Here is a 22,424-nt window from a genome sequence, read left to right as displayed (position 1 = left end):
CATTGAATCATGACGTCGCAACATCCGTTGCTTAAGGCGCTTTCAGTGCATATATACTAAAACAACAGTGTGATTAAAATAAATAAAATTTATTGCTATCATTTAAAATACATCAGAAAGATTAATACATCATTGATCTGCGATCATAATTCTCTTCAAATCAAAAAAGGCACATGATAAGTTGTCAACATATTCCTCATATAGTTTAAAATGCGCAGACAACAGAACGCCATAAGCAGCACAAGACAGCTAACTACCGTCGAAGTTGACAGTTCGCGCATGATCACGTGACAATCATCATTTGATCATATGGATTATTTTGGTTCCCACAGATTGGTCTTAAAACCATTTAAAATATATGAAACATGGAGCCATACATAATTTTGATGACGTATGCTTTTGAACTCATTGTTTGATCAATTCTTAAATGCATATGTAAATAACGGGATTTATCAAAGTAGGTCCAACTATTTAGTACGCATAACGGAGCACTTTGGATAATCGTACTTTTCCAATAAGACTAAATATGACTTAAATAACACTTTATTTAGCTAAACACCAAATAGGTACTTCACACTGACATGCTTGGTAGGGGCAAACTATATATAACAGAAGCCCTGACTATGTACACATATAGGCCTAATCTACACCTAATCCCACTGATATCATCAACGGAAACAGAAGTTTTGTTTATTTACACACTGACGATGTAATCCCCGAGATATGAATTTAAATTAACACCTCGTATATTAAATGGTCCCTGATGTTGACCGACACCTCAAATAATGACAATTTCGCATATAATGACATTTGTCCTTTAACCATCGTCTTCATAATATAGACACCAGAAGGTGCTGATATGTCTAACGGTAATTTGAGGGGGTGGGGTGGGGGGATTCACACGATGCGTTCATGTCGACCCTAGGGAGCATCCATTTGATTTGTATATCCAACAAACTCTTTATTTACTACATAACATCAACCATCGATTCGCTTTCACTATTAGCAATTAATGTTTTACAGTCTGATATTTTCCACGAAACAGATTATTAATTTTTACAACACTGCCGACTGACTATTCATTTTTGGCATAATTTTGAACAAATTATTCATATTAGAAAACTCCTTGAAATCAAATGGATTCTCACACACCACACTGATCTCGAAATATGCCACCTTAGATTGATCGTCTTTTAAACGTAGCAACGTGTTACCAGACACCGCTTTTATAAATCTCTCAACCCGTGAAGATCCGTTTTAGAATTGGTCTTCAGCAACCCATGCTTGTCGTAAAAGGAGACTATCGGGATCGGGTGGTCTGGCTCGGTAACTTTGTTGATGCATGTCACCGCATCCCAATTGCGTAGATCGGGGCTCATGGCGTCAATCACTGGATTGTCTGGTCAACACTCGATTATTTACAGACCGCCATAGAGCAGGAATATTGCGGAGTGCGGCGTTAAACAACAAACAAACAAAACAATACTTCGCGATTATCAGCGGGAGTTACACTGCCTGCGAACCAGTTCAAGGACTAGCCATCAGAATTAGGTGTAATTGGTCAACTAGTATCAGAACTCAGTGGAACCTCGTGAATCCAGATACCTTCATACTCGGGACAACAGGTGTGAAGTAGTAATATTATTATTAACAATGTTCTTGTAAATACGGAAAGCCTAACTGACGGGGGTCCCCCTGGATCTTGATTGCGACCTCCCCACCCACCCCACCCCACCCCCACCCCCCACCCACCCCAAAACGTTGCATCATTGCCCATACATCCCAAAACACAGTCACGATATCTCATCACATTAAGACAAATGGGAAGATTCTGATTGCGTCATTTAAACATAGAAGAATATGATATACAAGGCACATTGATATCATTATATCCACTTTGATATCTTTCTATAAACATTTATATCATTAATCCACTGTCAAAGTCACATAGAAACTATACACAAATATATATCTCAAACACTTCATATTTCTACAAAACAACCACAATGTTCTGCCAAAATAAAAATGTCCTCGTTCCCAAAAATATCCCCTGATTTATGAAAGTTCCGTCATATTTTGGCACGGCCCTGTATGTACGAATGCGATGAAATAGCACTATTTCGACATTTACCTGTGCAGTGTACATTTTCACAAAGTTGCCACATATTACAAGGTGTGTTGCACAACAGGATTAATTTATGTTAATGTGTAACAGTAAACAATCTTCAACCATATTTGTGCCCACAAATCAAGTAGGATGGTCATGTTTTTCCTTTCAACCGAATAACAGAAGGGTCGTATTTAGTTCTACTAGATTTCTCAAAGGTAAAAGACACGAACTCAGTTAACAGTAATAATCAAATAAATGACTAAAAAGCAAGAAATAGTGCCTTGAAAAGAACTGCCAAGCCGTGAACGGGAAGTTTCTGCCCTATTCTATTACAAATAAAGCTGTTATTTAAATTGTCAAAATGTTTCCAAAATATATTTTAAAAACAATTAAAAACAAACTCAACCCGCATAAAACAGGTAGTTTCAGGTATTTGAATAGAGACTGCCTCAATGAACATAACAAGTATATAACTCGCGACGTCTGGTATCTCAAAGTGTCTGCTATTCCGATCTTAAGACACATGGTATCCACAGAAACATATGTTCAAATCGACATGCGTTCACAGACACTTTGAGATAACAAACGTTTTTTTTATGTACAACCTTACTAACGTTCTAAAAAAGAGCTCCAACGTTTAACATAACAAACCTGCATTGATATGGCAAGAACTGATATAGAAGAATATCAACAATATTTACACATGAACACATTCTTTAACAATCTCGGTTACCACATTTACAACGTGTAACAGTAAGTTACAAAAACAACGATAATATATAGATATATATTTATATAGGATATGACCTTACATGGGCAGTGACAACAGATAATGCCATCCACGCATCTGAACCAATCACCCTTACACAGTGCTGCTTGCTCTCGTAAATAGGTTATCCATAATAGGGGCGCTACCCCTTCCAAGCCCTGACCATGGACAACAGCGTTAGACCCCTACAAGTGCACGTTGGGACATTCTAGAGACCTAATTGCATTGTAGATGGTGTGAAAAGTAAGCATTACAAAAAAGCGTGAGTGAGTGAGCGAGTTGGGTTTAACGCCGATTGTAACAGTATTCCAGTTATATCACGGCGTGTCAGCTTAATGTGGGAGGAAAGCCCCAAGTGATGCAGGTCTCAGACGTTTACCACATCGGTTAATACCCACGAGCACGGGTATGGTGCTGACAAACCTAGAAACATAATCGGGGCGAACCCACAATCATAGGTTTCTGGCGTGCCTAAGGGACGCAACTCTGCACAGCGAATTGCGTCGCCTCAGACGACTGGGTCACCCGTCCCCCCTACAAAATAGCGTGATGTAGGCAAAGGAATAATACCAACATATGTCACACCTTTGGCAGTGTACGTTTAGATGACTATGCTTCATTAAAAATAGAGAGTGAGTGAGTAGTATCAACGCCGCTTTGAACAGTATTCCATATATGTCACGGTGTGTCAGCTTAATGTGGGAGGAAAGCCCGAAGTGATGCATGTCTCAGGCGTTTACAACTTAAATCAAACCTTAGAGCGCGGGTATGGTGCTGACAAACCTAGAAACATAATTGGGATGAATTCATTTCAAATACATTAAAAGAAAACGCTACCTGTCGTCAAGCGGACATGAATCTCACTGTTGTAGGTCTACTAACGACAACAACGGAGTTTGAACCATATAGTGCTTCTTAATTGTACAGTGCTTCTGATATTGACAACTGAAATTTCGTTAACACGACCTCGACATGTTGTTTACAACGATATATTCTTATGTTCCTTGCCGAATGGTTATTGTCAATATGGTCTAACATGACACTCCGCTTGTTTCGAACTATGGCTAACTGGATACATTTTGGACGATCTCCTCGACTTCGAGTTAACGAGGTACCGCTGTATATCAAGTGGCAAAACATCGAACAAATTCAACCAGTGCTTTTGCATTTTGTGCTAATCCTCATTCAGTGCGAGAAGAAGTTCTTTTGATTTAAAAGAATTTAAAAGTAGATTTGAGCTCATTTGTATTGTATCACTCTCACCAGATCATACTTACCCAAAATAAGATTTGTCAGAGGATAATAAAATGGCAACGATGAGGTTTGCGTATTGCAAGTGTAGTATTGGAAGCATTTGGCTCAAGAAATAATGAGGTCAATCATATTGCGTCCGGTAGGTGTGGAAGACCTTATTAATAAACAGTTATAATTACATATAAATTTATGTTCATTAAATATGTGTCAGAGTTTAAAAATATCGTATCACAAAGTAGAAACGCTTAGCAAAACAGCCTCTGAAGATGAGGGTTCTTGGAAAATATCTCTATTACTCAAGTTGCTCAGTCTGAAAATATTACCACACACATCATTGCATGATGATCAATACAAAAAACCTTGATGGAAGACTGCATACATAAGAAAAGATCATTCTGTATCAATGCTCAGATTGCTCCATCCCCGACCCGCGTATGTATAACGTGACTATAAAACCGAAGTTGAGCCATCAACTCCAACAATAGAGGTTCGTGTAAAATGCTTCAACAGTGGGGCCATATATCTCATTTCCAAAGCCAAGAGTATGGCGAGATGCTTCAATAATGCAGATGCTTCAATGGTCGAGGTGAACATAATGCCCAAAGTCGAGGTTATGGTGAAATGTTTCAACGGTCGACCCACATATACCATTCCCATAGCCTGGGTCTGGTTGAAACACTTCAGCCAGCTTTGGTTATACATTCAGGAGCACCTTGTCACACCTCCCGCTACTCTTCACAGCAACTGTTCCCCAGCCCTATAACACATTCAACTACACTACCATAGTCTAGCACAGACTGCGTTTTGTAGTAGTTCTCAACAGCTGAGGTTTAACTAACCCCTGACTCAGTCAAATCGATCTTTCAATTACCGAGGTTGTAACACGACAACAGCTGTCCATGATCTCAAGGCTGATGTCACAACATTTCAACAAAACACTGTACAACATCATTCAACACTCAAGGATATCATACAACGATTTTCCAATACATATCTGCATACTTATCTCATAACAGAACAGCATTCTAAACAAGCCAGGCAAACAATACAAAAGTCTGTACACCATGATAAATTCCAGTAATGAAAACACATTATACATTCGTATATATCCAACAATGATATGAAAAATCAACAGCGGTTATCTCCCTTCATCATCACAAGGAGCAATCTCCGTTTACAAAAGTCAGTAAGAGTTGCCTCCCATTACTAAGAGCGCACTCCCTTGGCTATGATTGGCTCTCTCACATCACCTTCAACATCGTCCTTGGCAACAGTTTCTTCCGTCTTTGGCGAGTCATCGGGGGTTTCTGGGGGTCTGTACAAACGCAACGCCAAAACGAGGAAAAGCCCGGAAAATATACAAGTTCCTATCATCAACAGGAACAGGTTCCTCGCCATGGTGTTACTGTCGTACACCCAGCAGGAGAGGCGACTGTCGCATTTCTCTCGCCACACAACACACGATTCGTCCAGCAAACGGCCGTACAATATTGGACCGGGAACGGTACCTGGTGATGAAGAAAGGCTTCATACTTAAAAACACAGAACCACGAATAGATAGCTACATACATATGCAGTAAAACCTCATAAAGTCGAACTCAAGTATATCGTTATCTTGCAGCGCATTTGGCATGGATCTAAAGATGGGTAAATATGTGTAACGTCACAATGCGTAGCGCGTCATTTAATGAGGTCACACTTAAGCAGACGTTTGGGAGAAGGAAGATTTGCAAGTCAGTATGTAAAAGCTTCTCATTATTATTACTTATTACAATACATTAACGTCTGGTCAAATGAAAGTATACACTTGAAAATTGGATCTGGCCAAAACATAAAGAACGTTATCAAAACGTTGCTTGGCTGAAAACATATATCACCTTTATAGTATATTACTATATATCACCATCAGATACCCATTTCATGTTTTCTTTATAGTTACACTCAAACATAGATGTATACTTTCTTTAACCCGGCAGTTTAATGTTAACTCGTTTTCTAGAAAACATTAATCAGATGCAAGACTCCAGGCCCCCCGAGTCACTTCCCCACCTCCCTCACACTTACCAAGCAGTCGCACAATCAGTAATTTCACACCCTGGGCAAACGTCTTGTGTTCTTCCGGTACGCATCTGGAGAGACGGGACATAGTGAGTGAGTGAACATTTTCGCAAGGCAACTAGCCATATAGCGACGAGAACAAATGATGGAATAAAACATATACTACTCTACATTTGCTAAGGACCAAAATAGTCATCGCTAGTCAAAGGTGTGGTGCTTAGCAAATGTTGAGTAGCATGCATGTCACACAACAGTATAATAATTACGTGAGTATGTACAGTATGAGTATGATGATAAATCAGTGGGGTTGAATTCTGCTTTTCGCTACAGTCAAGTCATATGGACCAACTTTACACATTACCCCAACGAGTGTCATCAAACCACGAAAGATGTGCGAGCGAGAGCTTTACCCACAACGTTCCCCCCAATAAAGAACGAAGGCCAAAAAATATCTTCTATACGGAGTGAGTAAGTGAGTGAGTATATTAGGCTATACCTTCATTGACATGGGCTACCTTGCTTTATAGAATGAGATGAAGCTAACAATGCTCATGACAGAATGAGTGAGTGAGTATGGTTTTACGCCGCTTTTAGCAATATTCGGCGGGGGACACCAGAAATGGGCTTCACATATTGTACCCATGTGGGGAATCGAACCCAGGTCTTCAGCGTGACGAGCGAACGCTTTAACCACTAGGCTACCCCACCGCCCCCATGACAGAATGAAACATCCAAGGCTGCTGATCACATCAGTAAGGCCTCAGTAAAGCTTTCAAAAACTTTTCTGGTAGACATGTTGAAGACATTGCCAAATTGACGCAGAGACAAAAATCATGCCTGACGCAAGTCCTTATTTTGACTTGTAGCATGAATTCCAATGTTGTTTTTTCTAATGAACAGTTGACTGGTCTTTGCATGTGTTTGTGACGAATGCCACCAAAAGGACAGGAAACTCTCGCGAATACCTCGTATCATCAATATTTGATAGTGATTCCTAAACACGTGTTCATGATGTCGAGTCATACAATCGACTTTCCTTTCAGCAGAGATTTTGTAATGAACATGGATGGGAAGGGTTTTGTGGCTTGTATTTACCTGAGCTGCACTGAGTCCCCCGGCGCCACAGGGATGAAGACGAAGAAGATGAGGACGAACATGAGAGAGAGGAAGACGTATAGGAGGGAGCACGATTCCCTGCAGCCCTTACTCGTCACCTCGACGCTGGAATTGGCGAACGTCGGGCTCTTCACGCAGGCACAGCCGCTGTAGTTCTGTCAGGACGAACACAAAGCCATGAAACACTCTTGGCGACAACACAGTCACCCAGTTAACCTCTTCTAAACACTTCTCCGACAGACATCTTATCTGCGATCAGTTAGTAGTCTAATAATCCATGTAGAAGAAGAAGTCTTTTGAAGAAAGCGTAAACTCATTACAGTAAACTACGGTTATAACGAACTCAAAGGGACCACTAATTTTAGTTCGTTATAACTCTAGTTCGTTATAGGCATATATACAGCATAACAGCAAATTTTAGAGGGGAAAAAGTAAGTTCGTTATATCCGTCAATTCGATTTAAGCGTGTTCGTTATAACCGTAGTTTACAATTGAAATTAATCTTAATATTGGTGTCGTCACCTTCCTATGTAGTGTATATTTATGCAGAATGTGACTATAACAGAGAGACTTTAACATTCAGTAATCTTGCTCATCCTTCAATCGATTCATTCAACTTTTTTATTACAGAATTGGCTGTTGGCGGTTACGTAGGTTCGAAATCACATTTCATCTTAGCAGCCTCACCCCATTCCCCAGGTCTTTTGAACAGCCGGCGTGACACGGCGTAAAATACACATTCCCCGTAGGGTCGCACACCGGCTCGAAGACGTCAGTGCTGCAGCGGCAGTGGGCGTTACATCCGACAGTCAGCTCTACTGTGTAGGGGGTGTGGTTGAACCTGGTGGACAAGGGGGAGATGTACATTAAGAACATTGTGGTTGAAGATAACAATAAGAGCTTCGTGTACCTTTCCCGCTGTGTGTAGGTCAAATCAAAGTACTTCTCCACGCGTCTCATTGCAAAAACCAATCTCGGACAGGACAAATACGAACGATCTAGTCATCTGTCTACTATTGTGAGGAGTCTACACTATGTCTATATAACTTAGGTTCTCATAATAAAGTAAGGCTTTGTTAAAACATCAACTGACATAATATACTCAAATATACAGCGACAGTAAAATTTTTTGCTAGAGTAAATCCATACATGGCTACTTCTGCTATAATTGGTTCCCATGAACTGTAATCGTGCTCCTGTTCGTCAGCTTGGCTCCTGGTCACACTGAGGTACATGTAGCACATTTGGTGAGCCCATCGGCAAGTAAGTATTCCTGGTCACCTCCTAGCGCCTCACAAGCAGCTTGGGTTGTATACTCCCCGGGGAGATGAGAATGTAAAATAGAGTGCACACTGATCCATTCACCATAGTAAACATATGCAGCGCTTCTAGCACATAATGCGTATGGAGTTATGCGCTTTACAAGCCGACTGTGATGATTAGTATAATTAAGCCCTATAAATATGGAGACTACACTATCATGAGGTCTCTGAAACTCTGCTTAGCGATACAACTTAACCTATATGAACGACTCTAAGCTTGTTCCATTGAACCTTTCCTTGGGCACTAGGACACTTACCCTTCGTACGCTCTGTCTATGCCGGAAATAATTTCTTTATCACATTTGAGCCATAAGACGGAGCTGGACACCAGGGCCCCGAACACTCCGACAATGCAGACCTTCATCGCCCCTCTGATGTCCAGCTTCAACTTCCGGGTTATGATGCCCCCCACAAACTGACCACCGGCGGCACTGGGCACAACTGCTATACCTTGACAACAAGAAGATAGAGGTACGATACATAATGTTTCTTTTGTTGTTGAGTGAGTGAGTTGGGTTTAACGCCGATTGTAACAGTATTCCAGTTATATCACAGCGTGTCAGCTGAATGTGGGAGGACAGCCTGAACTGATGCAGGTCTCAGACGTTAACCACTTCGGTGAAACCCACGAGCACGGGTATGGTGCTGACAAACCTAGAAACATAATCGGGGCGAACTGGGATTCGAACCCACAATCATAGATTTCTGGCGTGCCCAAGGGACGCAACTCTGCACAGCAAATCGCGGCGCCTTTTGTTGTTACTGTCATATTCACAACATTCCCAAGTCTATGACAGCGGCCTGTAAATAACTGTGTCTGGACCAGACAATCCCGTGAAGACCCGGGTAAGAACAGGTCTTCAGCAACTCATGTTTGTCTTAAGAGGCGACTATGAGTGTCGTAAGAGGCGACTAACGGGATCGGGTGGTCAGGCTCGCTGACTTGGTTGATGTATGTTTTCGTATCCCAATTGCGTGGATCGATGCTCATGATATCAGTCACTGGATTGTCTGGTCCAGAATCGATTATTTACAGATCGCCGTCATATAGTTCGAGTAATGCTTTTTTGGACGTCATACAACAAACAAACCAGACAATCCGGTGACTGATATGCGCAACCCTCCCCAACGTAAAATCAATGCAATATGTGTATACATGTACTCCTTTTAAGAAACGACAAGTCGAAGATCTTTAGAAAGTTGGAAGACCTTTGAAAAGGTAATATTATTACATAATTCTAATCTGGTGGCAAGCTATGCCTGCTTTGGTCTGTACCTGTTAACATGGCAGCGAGTGACGCTGATATTTTGTATTCATTCTCTATAAACTTTGGCAGGAAGGTGGCGCTGCCTGCTATCACAAGGCCCTCCATTAGCATACTGAGCGTCATGAAACAGAACACTGGATTCATCAAGAGGGTGTAGAGCACGCGGAGGAGGTCAGTGAGTGACCCCTTCTCCCCGACCCTGGCTGCAGTGTGGCTGGACGAGGTATGGGCCTGGGACCTCCGAGTGGCACTCACGTATCGGGCGGCTGGAAGGTCAAGGACGAAGGTCAAGATCATAATTATATCAGAGTTGTCTGCCCTTGCATTTCACAGATAAAAAGGTTGGGTTGACATTAAACTAAGGCTTTGAATGTGCTTAATTATATCACCTTGATAAGTCTAGCATAACTCATTTATAACTGTTCTTTACGGAACAAACGTTACGTCGTAATGTTGAGAATGTTGATGTTAGAACAATTAACTGATTAAACTTCGTATTTCGTAATCATATTCGCATGGATTTGTAAAGAGCATACTGTTTATACGAGTTAAAAAACAGTGGCATGCAAGGAGGGTAGACTCACAAGGCAGTTCTTTTCCATAGGCGAACAAGGGTAAGGACACGACCAGATTCAAGATGGCGCAGACGAGGAAGGTGAACCACCAGGCCCCGACCCATCTGGGGTCATCTGTTGTGATATTCAGGCTGCACACAAAACAAGGCATTCGCTGAGGATTGGTCATTGTATTAACAGTGCAGGCATAGGTCATAGAACGGTGGTTGTGATGTGAGTTGGTGTATAAACGTATTGCTGTGCGTACTGACCTTGAGGTGTTGACTGTGTCGAAGTCGACGTAGTAGCTTAGGAACTGCCCGCCTATGACGAAACCGAGCCCTGGGCCCAGTACTGAGCATCCATACAGAATACCTGTGAGGTAAGATTGTGTGTCAAGTATATGGGAACTTGTTTCAGAACATGGGCCAGGTGATGTGAAATGGGGTTTAACGTCGTCGTCTTCAAGATTATTCCACATATGTAGCTTCGTGCATGCACGTTTAAGACGTATACCCTCTCAGACACAATAGCAATGTTTCTGATCAGACCAGTCTTTTGTGGCATCTCCTGAATACCAAACGTCAGGCAAGATAACAAGTAAGATCTTTAAACGGTTTATGTGTTTGACACGGTCAGGTCATTCAACCACGTCCTCCGCTCCGGGACCGCCTCTGTGGTCTAGTGGTAGAGCGTCCACCCGGAGAGCGAAAGGTCCGGGGGTTGATTCCCGTCCGCGTCATACCAAAAGACGTTAAAAGATGGTACTTGTTGTTACCCTGCCATTTAGGGGATAAAACAAGAACAGGTCGGCTTGGAGTCAGTACACAGTGTCTGAGTGGGGTATTCATGTTAAACTGCGGCATGATATCTCAATGGGCTAGCACTATAAAATCGGCACACACACACACACGCACGCACGCAGGCAGGCAGGCACGCGCGCATGCATGCACGTCACTATATAAGTGTAATAATCTTGGGACGCGACGTCAAACGCCATTTCACCACCTCACTTTCCACTCCGGGCAGACTTGGACGCAGTGTACAGAGCATAGAAGAAAATATGATACAAATCGCTTTTGACACTATTCCAGTTATATCACGGCGTGTCAGCATAACGTGGGAGGAAAGCCCCAAGTGATGCAGGTCTCGGACGTTTACCACTTCGGTGAAACACACGAGCATGGGTATGGTGCTGACAAACCTAGAAACATAATCGGGGCGAACCGGGATTCGAACCCTCAATCATAGGTTTCTGGCGTGCCCAAGGGACGCAACTCTGCACAGCGAATCGCGGCGCCTCAGACGACTGGGCCACCCGTGCCCCCCCCAGCCACTGATCAACGACGGATGCCTTACAACAGATATCCTAGGCATCCATTCATCAGAGACTAACGCCATATAAGGAATACTCAAATGGTCAGTTGATAAAGGCAGGTGATGAACGACGGACGCAAATAAGAGCCGCTGATCAACGCCAGACGCCGTCGTCGGACGCCAAACAAGGATGCCAGCAAAGCTACCAAATGAAGGCAGCAAACAGTTGTCATTAGACTGATATGACAGACAGTTTAACTCCTTCCAAGAGATGCATGCAAGTGTGCGACGTCACAACTAACTTACCTAAATACAGCGGAGTAGACTGGGACGGGAGACTGTCGTCAAGGAGTGCCACGCCCACTGTGTACACGGTGGTCCCCCCCACGCCGTGCAGCATCTGACCCAGGATGAACACATAGAGGTAGTTGGAAAGGTAGGTCTCGGTGTCCTGAGCGCAGGTTGTGGTGTTAGAGGTTCCTGCAGCAAAAGGTTAATAGTTGCCGTATTGTTCAAGTCATACTTTAGCCAGCTGATATATATTTGAGCCACTGAGGCTATGAATTCGGTTACAAATTTGGCATTTCAAGCTCGAATGATGTAATAAGAGTTATTTTCGGAGGTTAAAGCCTAACTCGGAAAGGGAGATAACTGATCCTGCCTTGGTGACATTGAGCAAAGTTGCAATATCGTCAATTTTCATAAACGCCGAAAACCATTTCATTCCATCTTATTTACGCGAAAAAAAAAAATGTCCCTGAAAATTCTTGACAAAAATGATTAAGCTTCAGACTGCTGAAAAATGAACTTGTCTGCCACAAAAAATACATTTGCTGCAATGAGTGTTTCTTTAAAAAAATAGTAATGCTCATAGTTTTATTTAAACATATATCTGCTTTTGCAGCTGTAACTGAATAAATATCTATTCTCCAGAAAAAATCCCCGGCCCCCGTCAGAATAGCACATGGTTGTTCCCTTACTGTCCCCTCTCAGTTGCATATATGTACACGCTGTGATGCGCATTGACTATGTCCCCCAGGGGTGTGGAATGTTTCAGAAAGAACAGAAATATCAACAGCAATCAGACGCTCGTTATACCATTGTGTTCACAGAAGCTTTGATCTAGTTCGCCCAGTTCGTACGCGCCGGTGGTGAAGTGCGGTAGGGACATGACGAGCGACCCCATGGCCATGATGACCCCTGCCCCCGCCACCCATCGAGCCTTGTTCCTCCCAGACCCGTAGTAGCTGACGAACACCCCCAAGATTCCTGCGGCGATGTCGTAAGCGCTGGAGATGAGGCCGACTTTGGCGCTGGGTAGGTTGAACCGACGTTCAATAGACGTCGTGTTGACATTGTTAATTCCGTTCACGACGAACCCTGTAAAGAAAAAAATACATATTTTCATTTACATGTACCTAATCCGACACTACTTTGAAATCCCTACAGATATTCAAATTCGGACATTCCAACAGACCTTTAAAACACCGCAAACTAATATCTCCCCAGCGGTGATTGCGAAGAAACCCGTCCCACTCTTGATTTGTGTTTGTGCGTATTTTTTTATACCAAACTGATGGCTGCCAAAAATGTATGGAAAAAATGTGTATCATTGCGCATGTGTAACCTTCTCAATTGGCTATGTAAACAAAATGGAGACACGTTTCGCATGTAGACGTGTCATAACTGTTTCAATAGCCATGTTCATTGCATCCATTTTGAGATTTGAGACTGCCCTATCGCTAACATCGCTTTGCGGGAAAGGGTCTTCTAGTACTGTACTGCCACTATCAGTGATACACATATGTCAATCAGCGACGTTGTATATTGCAAACATGTCAATCAGACAGTGAGATGTACATAGCAAACGTGTCAGTCAGACAGTGATATGTACGACTTGAGTGTACTTCAATGAATTTAGGTCATTTATCCCATTACCCTAATCAATCAAATTTAGGAGAACGTGTTAACGTGGTAAATATGAATATTCATAAATGTCACGATATTGTAGAAATTTCCCATGTGTGAAGTCTTCGGCCACATGAGCACGGAGAGAATTTGTATGAAAGTAGCATAATTTTACATTATATCAGGTCACGGGAATAGACAACTCTAGGGTAACCGTCATCCTCGACTACAGGCAGATATCGATATTAAAATCCATGCATAATACATATATTTTATTAAAGCAGTTTTATTTCATTGACACGTTTAATGAACAGCTGTGTTATAACCACAGGTTATATACAAATGCAGCAGCTGGATTTTATTGTTATTCAAATTATGTTGCAATTACTGATCATGATCAAGTGTGTATTTGCGTGACTGACCTGCGAATGTTCATTTCAAAGCCCCGACCTTTGCTGGGAAACATTACTGTTTAGAACAACGAGCTGGGAGCAATTATCAAGAGATCTGTCGAGAGCGAATTCGTTTTGTGAGTTTCGAGACCTTGCGAGAAGATTTTAACATTAATTCTGGTGAAAAAGGTTATTTTTATATTATCGATAGTTTTTCTTTCAATAAATTCTCACTTGGTTGATGCATGTCATCGTATCCCAATTACGTAGATGCTCATGATGTCAGTTACTGGGTTGTCTTGTTGAGATTCGATTATTTACAGACCGCAGTCATACAGCATAGCTGACATATTGCTGAGTAGGCGTTAGACAACAAACAAACTACATAAGGCGACCACCACCACCCTTGGGGCAATGCAGTCTGGACGAGAGGAACTTGTGGTCATTAACGTGAGAGAAGATCCTGTCGACGATGAAACCTCGTACCCATTCAGTTGGGGGGGGGGGGGGGGGGGGGGGGGGGTCCTTGGCGGTAACCACCCCTCCATGGGTATGTACATTGTCTATTCGGATTGAAGCGACAGTAACAGCACAAATCAGCAAATTTCCTACTATTCCCACTCTGTTGTCATTGTGGCCTTGATCCCCATTTCAGGTAAAAAGGACCGGGAAATGTTACCTATTTCAAGTAAGCCATTAGCGGAGTGGCATAACACAGTACAAACTGCAAATATGTAATTTTTGGTCATATTTTAATTTTGTTTACATTCGCGATCATGACTGATTAAGATTAATCGACCTATCACATGTTGAAATTCGAGTAAAATGAATGGATGTTAGATATTAGGTACCACTCTATGCACGTTTGAAATTACAGGATGAGTGATAGTATGATTATGTATAACGCAATAGACACTAAGTTTGACAACAAATACACGAGTCAGTTGGAGTATGACAATATGCTTCTGAAATATGATACGGGTAGTTTCAGTGGCAGATAGAACATTGAATTCGCTCGAATCCTTTTAACTTCTGACACTGGCATTTCCATATCAACACAACGCACGTCATAAACACATCTGAGCGGGCTACAGGTCGCAAATGTTTATCGTCTCCTTATCACACATGCTGGTTCCAAACTGGGGCAGTTGGCGTAATGGCTGGCACGATATGCATGGTGTTATGTTGAAATATACTGACAGAAACGAATAAGGGAACAAGAAAGGGTATAGCGTTACTCTCAGTGCATTCGAAATAGCGCGCATACAATTTCAGCACTTGTTGGAATCAAACGTTGTGATGTGCTTGTGTGCATTGTTTCCAACGCGTATTTGTTAGACAAGGCTTGGAACCTATGATAGCATATCGTGTTACAGCGTCTAAAACCACGGACTTATATGTTACGGTTATACAAGTCCGTGCTAAAACTAAGTGTTTTCCATAAGTATATATTCCACCATTGCCAGCTGTTGTCCTCTCTTGTTTCAATTCAGAAGTAGGTAGATTGTTATTAGACGGTGTATGATAAATGCATCAGAGTAATGTACGTACATGGAATCGAACCAGGGTAGACGGCGTGTCGGGATCAACATCCGACCTACATTGCTAAATCTTCATAAAATGGAAATGAGACAAAATGTATTAGACGATGCAGACGTCGTGTTTTGGATTTCCTTGACTGGTTATCTAGAATGCATGCGCACTACGATTTGGCTATACAACGCTTGCCAAGATTGAGAACGATCACCGATCGTCCGACATCCTGGTTCCCTGGGTAGAGAAGAGTATAACTTTTTCTATCTCCTTGATTGAATCTTCACTGATGGAAGTTGAGGGCCGTCCAAACCTAGGGTTATCATCAGGGCTTGTTTTCCCAGCTTTAAACATAGCTGACCAACAGTGGAATAGCGAGGGCACATATCCCCATACTGATATGCGGTCACGAAATTCTTGGGGAGTACTTTTCTCTTGTCAAAAACACCTGATGACTGCTAGGTACTCGACCGTTCTTTTCCATTTCTGTGTCCATTTGGATCCCTATCACGTTAAACTGGCTGTCAGTAATATTCAAACGGCCGCAACAGACTGTATACACTTGCAATGAACTACTCAAACAATGTACTACATAGTTCACTTTGTAATGGCGCATAGTTGAAAGCTAGTCAGGCTTAGAACTTTTGACAAGCCCTTACCAGTATCAAACTGCAACGTATGTCATTTCAACGTTTTGCAAAAGAAAGCATACTTTGAGTGGTAAATACACGATCATAATTTCCGTGATTCTTGTCGGCGAGATCAAAGAGCCGTCCATGATCAATTCGACTGATTGTGCCGTGTTGTCACGTGACCTCACATTCGCTAAGCTCAATTTAAAGTTTTCGTCAAATCGGTTGAATTTTCAAAACATAATATTATCCTAATCATACTGTTTTTCTTAAACCGTTGTCATAAAAACCGACTGTGTGTGAGTGTCATTTCTGTCTGTCTGCGAGGTCACTCTTGCCGTTTCATCTCCCAGGCAATCATGTCGGGTACTGAATACAGTAACTAATGCTTTTGTTCCTGTTCCTGTTCATGTTCATGTATACATTCGTTTTGTTACATGTAAGGGTACCCTTGAAGATCAAGGTTAGAATAGGTCTTCAGCAACCCATGCTTGCTGTAAAAGGCGACTGTGCTTTTCGTAAGAGGCGACAAACGGCATCGGGGGTCATGATCGCTGACTTGGTTGAAATATGTCATCGTATCCAAAATTGCGTGGATTGATGCTCACGATGTCAATCACTGGATTTCCTGGTCCAGACTCAATTATTTACAGACCGTCGTCATATAGCTGGCATATTGCTGAGTGCGGCGTTAAACAACAAACAAACAAACAAACATGTAGGGGACACGGGTGGTCGCAATACGCTGTGCAGAGTTACGTCCCTTGGGGACGCCAGGAACCTATGTTCGTGGGTTCGAATCCCAATTCGCCCCGATTACGTACCCAGGTTTTCAGCACCATACCCGTGATACTGGGTTTCACCAACGTGGTAAACTCAGTGACCTGCATCACATCGGGATTTCCTCCCACATTAAGCTGACATGCCGTGATATAAGTAGCATACTGTTCAAACCGGCAAACCCACTCTCACTCACTATACATACTGGGTGAGAGTATTCAGTGCACTTTTTTCCAGTTCTTCATAAATACTCATAAGAATAAAGAAAAAAGGAATAATAATTAATAGATAATCCTAATGATTTAATGTTATTGATTCAGTTGTATCAGATCTTAAAGGGAATTGCTTTAATCATTCCATAATTATCATATTGTGTCCAAAACTAAGGAATCGTGTCAGCATTTAATCGGGACACGATCGATTCATAGTGCCAAGGCGTGTCGGTCTATGCATGTAATAATGACACTTAATTGACGCGTAAATCAACATGCTTAACAAACCATTCTTGCATTTATGCAACCTACTAGCCTCAATAACAAATTTCGCCTCAGTAATAATTCATAAGCACACTATTCAGCGCACCAGGGAGGGAAATAATATACCTCGCAATACACCTTCTTTAATAACGCCGTACTCAAATATCAACATTCGTTTGGAGACCCATTGTCATGCTGATAGAGAGCTTGTGTTGCAGAAGCTGGTGGGCGGTAATCACTGGCGAGGCCAAGTCAGCGACATCAATCTGGTAATTGGTTCCATTGGTTCCACAGATTCTGGCATATGAATCAAAGACTCCCACAATGCAACGTGAAGTAGAAGATTACGGCTGTAAAAGTAACACACACCTACTGAGTTATTGTGGGCAGCTTGGGTCACAGTGAGCCAGCTGACCGATTTATTTCCGCTGAATCAGCGAATTTGGTATGCCTTCTTTTTGTAGACTGTCGTTACTATTTTGGACATGTGATATATATTTAAGGTGTCGGAAAAAGCCGAATGGTTATCGGGTGGTATGAGTTTGTGTTTGTTCGTGTTTATTCTTTAACGTGGGATCTGTCGACATATATACTATGAAACTTCGTGAACTCGAAATTGTAGGGGTCATAGAAAATGCATCGAGCAATCCGTTATTCGAGATAAGAGATGTGTCGATACTCGTATTAGACTAAAATGTTCAAAATGTACCCTCTAGATTTGTCATTGTAAATTAACGGACTGTTGACGAACTCTTGCCTAGTAAGCTCCTAATTACCAATCAACCTTCAAAGGTACATTGTTCACAAAAAAAATATTATTTTTTGTTTGACGGCGCTTTGTATATAATCGAGTCTGGACCAGACAATCCAGTGACTGACAACATCAGCATCGATCCACGCAATTGGGATACAATGACATGCATCAACCCATTCAGCGAGCCTGACCACCCGATACCGTTAGTCGCCTCTAACGACAGGCATAGTCGCCATTTACGGAAAGCAGACCTATTCTACCCGGATCTTCACGGGTCTTGTTCAATTCCTCTATTCAATCATATTTACGAAATGAGACACTCCGTGGGGTTCCTGTTTAGAGTCGCCCGCCTTGCTTGTCTAAGAGGCGGATAAATGGATCGAGTGCTGGGACTAGGTCGCTTGGTTGATTGCGTGACATTGTGGCGCCGGACACGCGGGGCATAATATCATTTACAGGACGATCTGGTCCAGGCTTGATTATTTACACACTTTAATTAATAGCTAGAATATTGCTGGCTGTGACATTCAGCAATAAACAAACAGTCACACATTTGTCACTTCTCATCAACAATGATACATCATACACATTATCGCCTTTTAAGCATGTAAAGTGCAATATGTTTGTGAACGGCCGCTACAAGTGCTATGCATAGATAAGGTTGGCAATCCCTCGTGTATGACATACGGAAACGCCACAGTTAGCAAAATATTTGTCAGCCTGTTTTATCGACCTACTGTTATCATTAGGCGAGGAACATGATACATGATACACCAGACATAACCTTCGAGATAATCTTCTAAGGTAAATCTTTCTAATTCGGTGGCCAAAGCAAGACTACGCCTCCTCAATTCTGACACAGTCTGACACCCTTATCGCATCACAGTCAGGGCGCCAGTTTTGCTTTAGGCAAGGGAGATAAGTCTGAAGGCAAAGGCGAAAAGGGGTACTACGACTTTGGGGAACTATCAACGATCGTATCCAGTGGCGTTGGAATCGACTTACACCATCCAGCCATAACCACAGAGACGGGTCAAGAGTTTGGAAAATCTCATTTAAACCTGCTAGGAACGACATTATTCGAGATATGGTTCAAGACAATGTAATGGTCTAGGCACAACCTTAATCTACGGGTAGCCTAATGGTCAAAGTGTTCATGACGTCGAAGGTCGGGCTCGATTTCCCACATGGGTACAATGTGTGCAGCCCATTTTCGTGACACATCCTTAATGTTGCTGGCATATAACGCTACAGGTGTTTAATAACAGTGTTTAAAATACCAGCCTGATCGATAGTCCGAGGCGGTCTATTTTGCTGACGGACGGTCAGTTTTGAAAAGGTCGGGCTATTATTGTTTTCCCTTAATTACCTAAGCATTCTAGTTTTAATTCAATGTAAAAGGTAAAGTAACTGTAAACGATAAAAACATTATTGATGAATAATATTTCAATGATTTCAAGTTACTTAGTTTTTAATCCACCAAATTATTCTTTTTTTCTGAGAACTAACAGCAAACAGTACTATTCTTATGTTCACTCTTCTGTTAGTTTTGTTCGTTAGTCCAGAGCATTCTGGACTGGAAACATTCTATCTGGTCTGGTAACTTTGCAAATTTGCCAGTCCGGTGGTCTGACTGATATTGTGGGGAATTTACTACACTTCTAATAACGACCCTCCACTTGTCTTGAACTACAGACAACTAAGTAGCTTCATTTCGAATGGACAGGTTTTACAGTACCTTCGTCTATCCTTGACCTCTTGTCTTTCCAAAAGCCACAAATATATTTCAAGCAATGGAAGCAATATTTTGGAAACAGAATTAAACTCTAAATACAATCACGTGTCATGTATTATGTTTGAGTGTGTAAGCATGTTTTCTTTATAACATATAAATATTTCAGTCCCATCACTGCGAGTCAGCCTAATGTGTGAGAAAGGCCGAGTGTGATGCAGGTCTTAGACGTTTTTCATTTTGGTGAAACCAACGAGCATGGCTTTGGTGTTGACACACCTGGAAACAATCAAATCGAATCTAGAATTCGAATCAGTGATCATAGGTATTGGCACGCAACAAGGCGACTTGTGGCACCTCAAACGACTGGGTCACCCGCGCCATCAACGAGGCTGCCAAGGGTATTCAGGACTCGGCAGTGTGGTATGCGGGACGTAAATAGAAATGTCCTTTTTGACAAGGACATCTTTATACACGTTATTTTTCAGTAACTAAATTCAAATCGCACCCAAAGCTTTTGAGATTTGTGTTAAGTAGTATGCAGGATTCAGGGATGAGCACTGAGATGTGGAAAAATTAGGTGGCATTCGGGATTCTGTAGGATGTAGCACTCTCACCCACTATGCTTAAAACCCAGCCATGTTGGACACTCCTCTTATCGCCAAAGTGATAAGGACAATAAGCTACTTACCTAGGATCATACAGTAAGCACACAAGAAGAAAAGCAGGCACTTTGGGTTATTGAAGACTTGCAGCCAATCAGGACGGTAGCTTCCGAAACCACACCTGACGTCATCGTCAGCCAACGCTTTCGATTGGTTAAACTCAGGTAGGTCCGGTATAGATTGTTTGCCTTTCTTTTTTCCATCATCTCGAGCGGTCAGTTTCAAGGCATTGCTCCATTCATCATCGTGACCACTGTTTCGGTTGGACGAATCCATCATATCGCAAAGGCTATCAAGTCCCTAGAGATACGGGCACGGTAACGTTAATAGTGGCTAGTCCGAGCTTTGTGTAACATCCCATCATGTTTTCTGTGCTAATACACCACTTTCCTGCGGAGATCTGTAAAAAAAGGACAATTCATTTGTTTACAAGAGATATCGTAAATTGCCTTGGCACATTACGTCAATTGTTGCTGATAAGAAAGGCAGGTTAAGTCGACTCAGTACATGGGTCCCTGTGTGTAAACACTGCTGTCAACTTTTTCCACTTCATCAATTTAATCACATAACGTTCCTAGCCTATTCCAGAGTAAACATCCTGCTACACCCGACCCGCGCCTTCCCGTCACTAGGAAACCAATTTCTGAAGTCCATGTTTTTAATTATTTTGGTATGCTATAAACAACGTGGTGTGATTTGATTGACGTAACGGCAAACGCAAGTTGCCAAGATGGCACAATGCATTAGATGCTTGATACTTTGATGACGTGGGTAAGTTTGCCTTAACGTCGTTTTCAAAAGCATTTTCGTTATATCGCTCCGTGTCAACTTGACGCAGGAAGGAAACCCGAAGTGATGCAGGTCACAGACGCTAACATATTTGGTTAAACCCTCGAGCACAAGCAGAAACGGAAACATAATTAGTGCGAACTGGGATTCGAACCCACGCTCACATTTCTGGCACGACGAAGGGACGCAACTCTGCACAGCGACTGGGCCACCGTGCTTGAACTACTCTAGGGGTTTGTTTGTTTGTTTGTTGTTTACGCCGCACTCAGAAATAGTTCAGCTACAAAACTGCGGTCTGAAAAATTTGCGTCTGGGCCAGACAATCCAGTGATTGACATCATGACCAATGATCTACAAGTGGGATGCGATGAAATGCATACATCAGCTCAGCGAGCCTACCCACCCGATCCCTTTTACGACGGGCATGAGTTTGCTGAAGACCAGTTCTAACCCGGATCTTCACGGGGACAAGCATGGGTTTGCTGAAGACCAATTCTAACCCGGATCTTCACGGGGGACAAGCATGGGTTGCTGAAGACCAGTTCTAACCCGGATCTTCACGGGGGACAAGCATGGGTTGCTGAAGACTAATTCTAACCCGGATCTTCACGGGGACAAGCATGGGTTGCTGAAGACCAATTCTAACCCGGATCTTCACGGGGACAAGCATGGGTTGCTGAAGACCAATTCTAACCCGGATCTTCACGTTGGACAAGCGTGGGTTGCTGAAGACCAATTCTTACCCGGATCTTCACGGGGGACAAGCATGGGTTTGCTGAAGACCAATTCTAACCCGGATCTTCACGGGGCACAAGCATGAGTTTGCTGAAGACCAATTCTAACCCGGATCTTCACGGGGGACAAGCATGAGTTTGCTGACGACCAAGGGTAACCCGGATCTCTACGGTGCATAATGTTGACAAGGTTCCAAGGTTCATAATCGGCGTTAATTTGCACCCGTGCATCCCTTTCTAATAATGACTATTTGGAAACAT

General features: G+C 42.4%; 1 protein-coding gene across 5 annotated transcripts in view; it reads right to left on the bottom strand.

Annotated features, from left to right (window-relative positions):
• Nucleotides 1-1,755: 1,755 nt before the first annotated feature.
• The window catches only part of LOC139473538 (solute carrier organic anion transporter family member 4C1-like), a 75,098-nt gene continuing 54,429 nt past the window's right edge, over nucleotides 1,756-22,424 (bottom strand). For all 5 annotated transcript variants that reach the window (XM_071256206.1, XM_071256182.1, XM_071256190.1 and 2 more), the window contains exons 2-12: nucleotides 20,667-21,040; nucleotides 12,867-13,148; nucleotides 12,075-12,248; nucleotides 10,724-10,826; nucleotides 10,482-10,603; nucleotides 9,906-10,163; nucleotides 8,887-9,079; nucleotides 7,995-8,148; nucleotides 7,287-7,462; nucleotides 6,198-6,262; nucleotides 1,756-5,641 (exon numbers count right to left, since the gene is read on the bottom strand). In XM_071256206.1, the coding sequence (XP_071112307.1) occupies nucleotides 5,340-5,641; nucleotides 6,198-6,262; nucleotides 7,287-7,462; nucleotides 7,995-8,148; nucleotides 8,887-9,079; nucleotides 9,906-10,163; nucleotides 10,482-10,603; nucleotides 10,724-10,826; nucleotides 12,075-12,248; nucleotides 12,867-13,148; nucleotides 20,667-20,919 (2,082 nt within the window). In that variant the 5' untranslated portion in view covers nucleotides 20,920-21,040 and the 3' untranslated portion in view covers nucleotides 1,756-5,339. The remainder of the gene's footprint in view (nucleotides 5,642-6,197; nucleotides 6,263-7,286; nucleotides 7,463-7,994; nucleotides 8,149-8,886; nucleotides 9,080-9,905; nucleotides 10,164-10,481; nucleotides 10,604-10,723; nucleotides 10,827-12,074; nucleotides 12,249-12,866; nucleotides 13,149-20,666; nucleotides 21,041-22,424) is intronic.

The sequence above is a fragment of the Haliotis cracherodii genome, unplaced genomic scaffold (assembly GCF_022045235.1).
Source record: "Haliotis cracherodii isolate W230 unplaced genomic scaffold, xgHalCrac1.p SCAF_1, whole genome shotgun sequence".
NCBI classification, from domain to species: domain Eukaryota; kingdom Metazoa; phylum Mollusca; class Gastropoda; order Lepetellida; family Haliotidae; genus Haliotis; species Haliotis cracherodii.
Note: the sequence above shows the minus strand (reverse complement) of the source record. Positions and strands in the feature narration are given on the sequence as shown.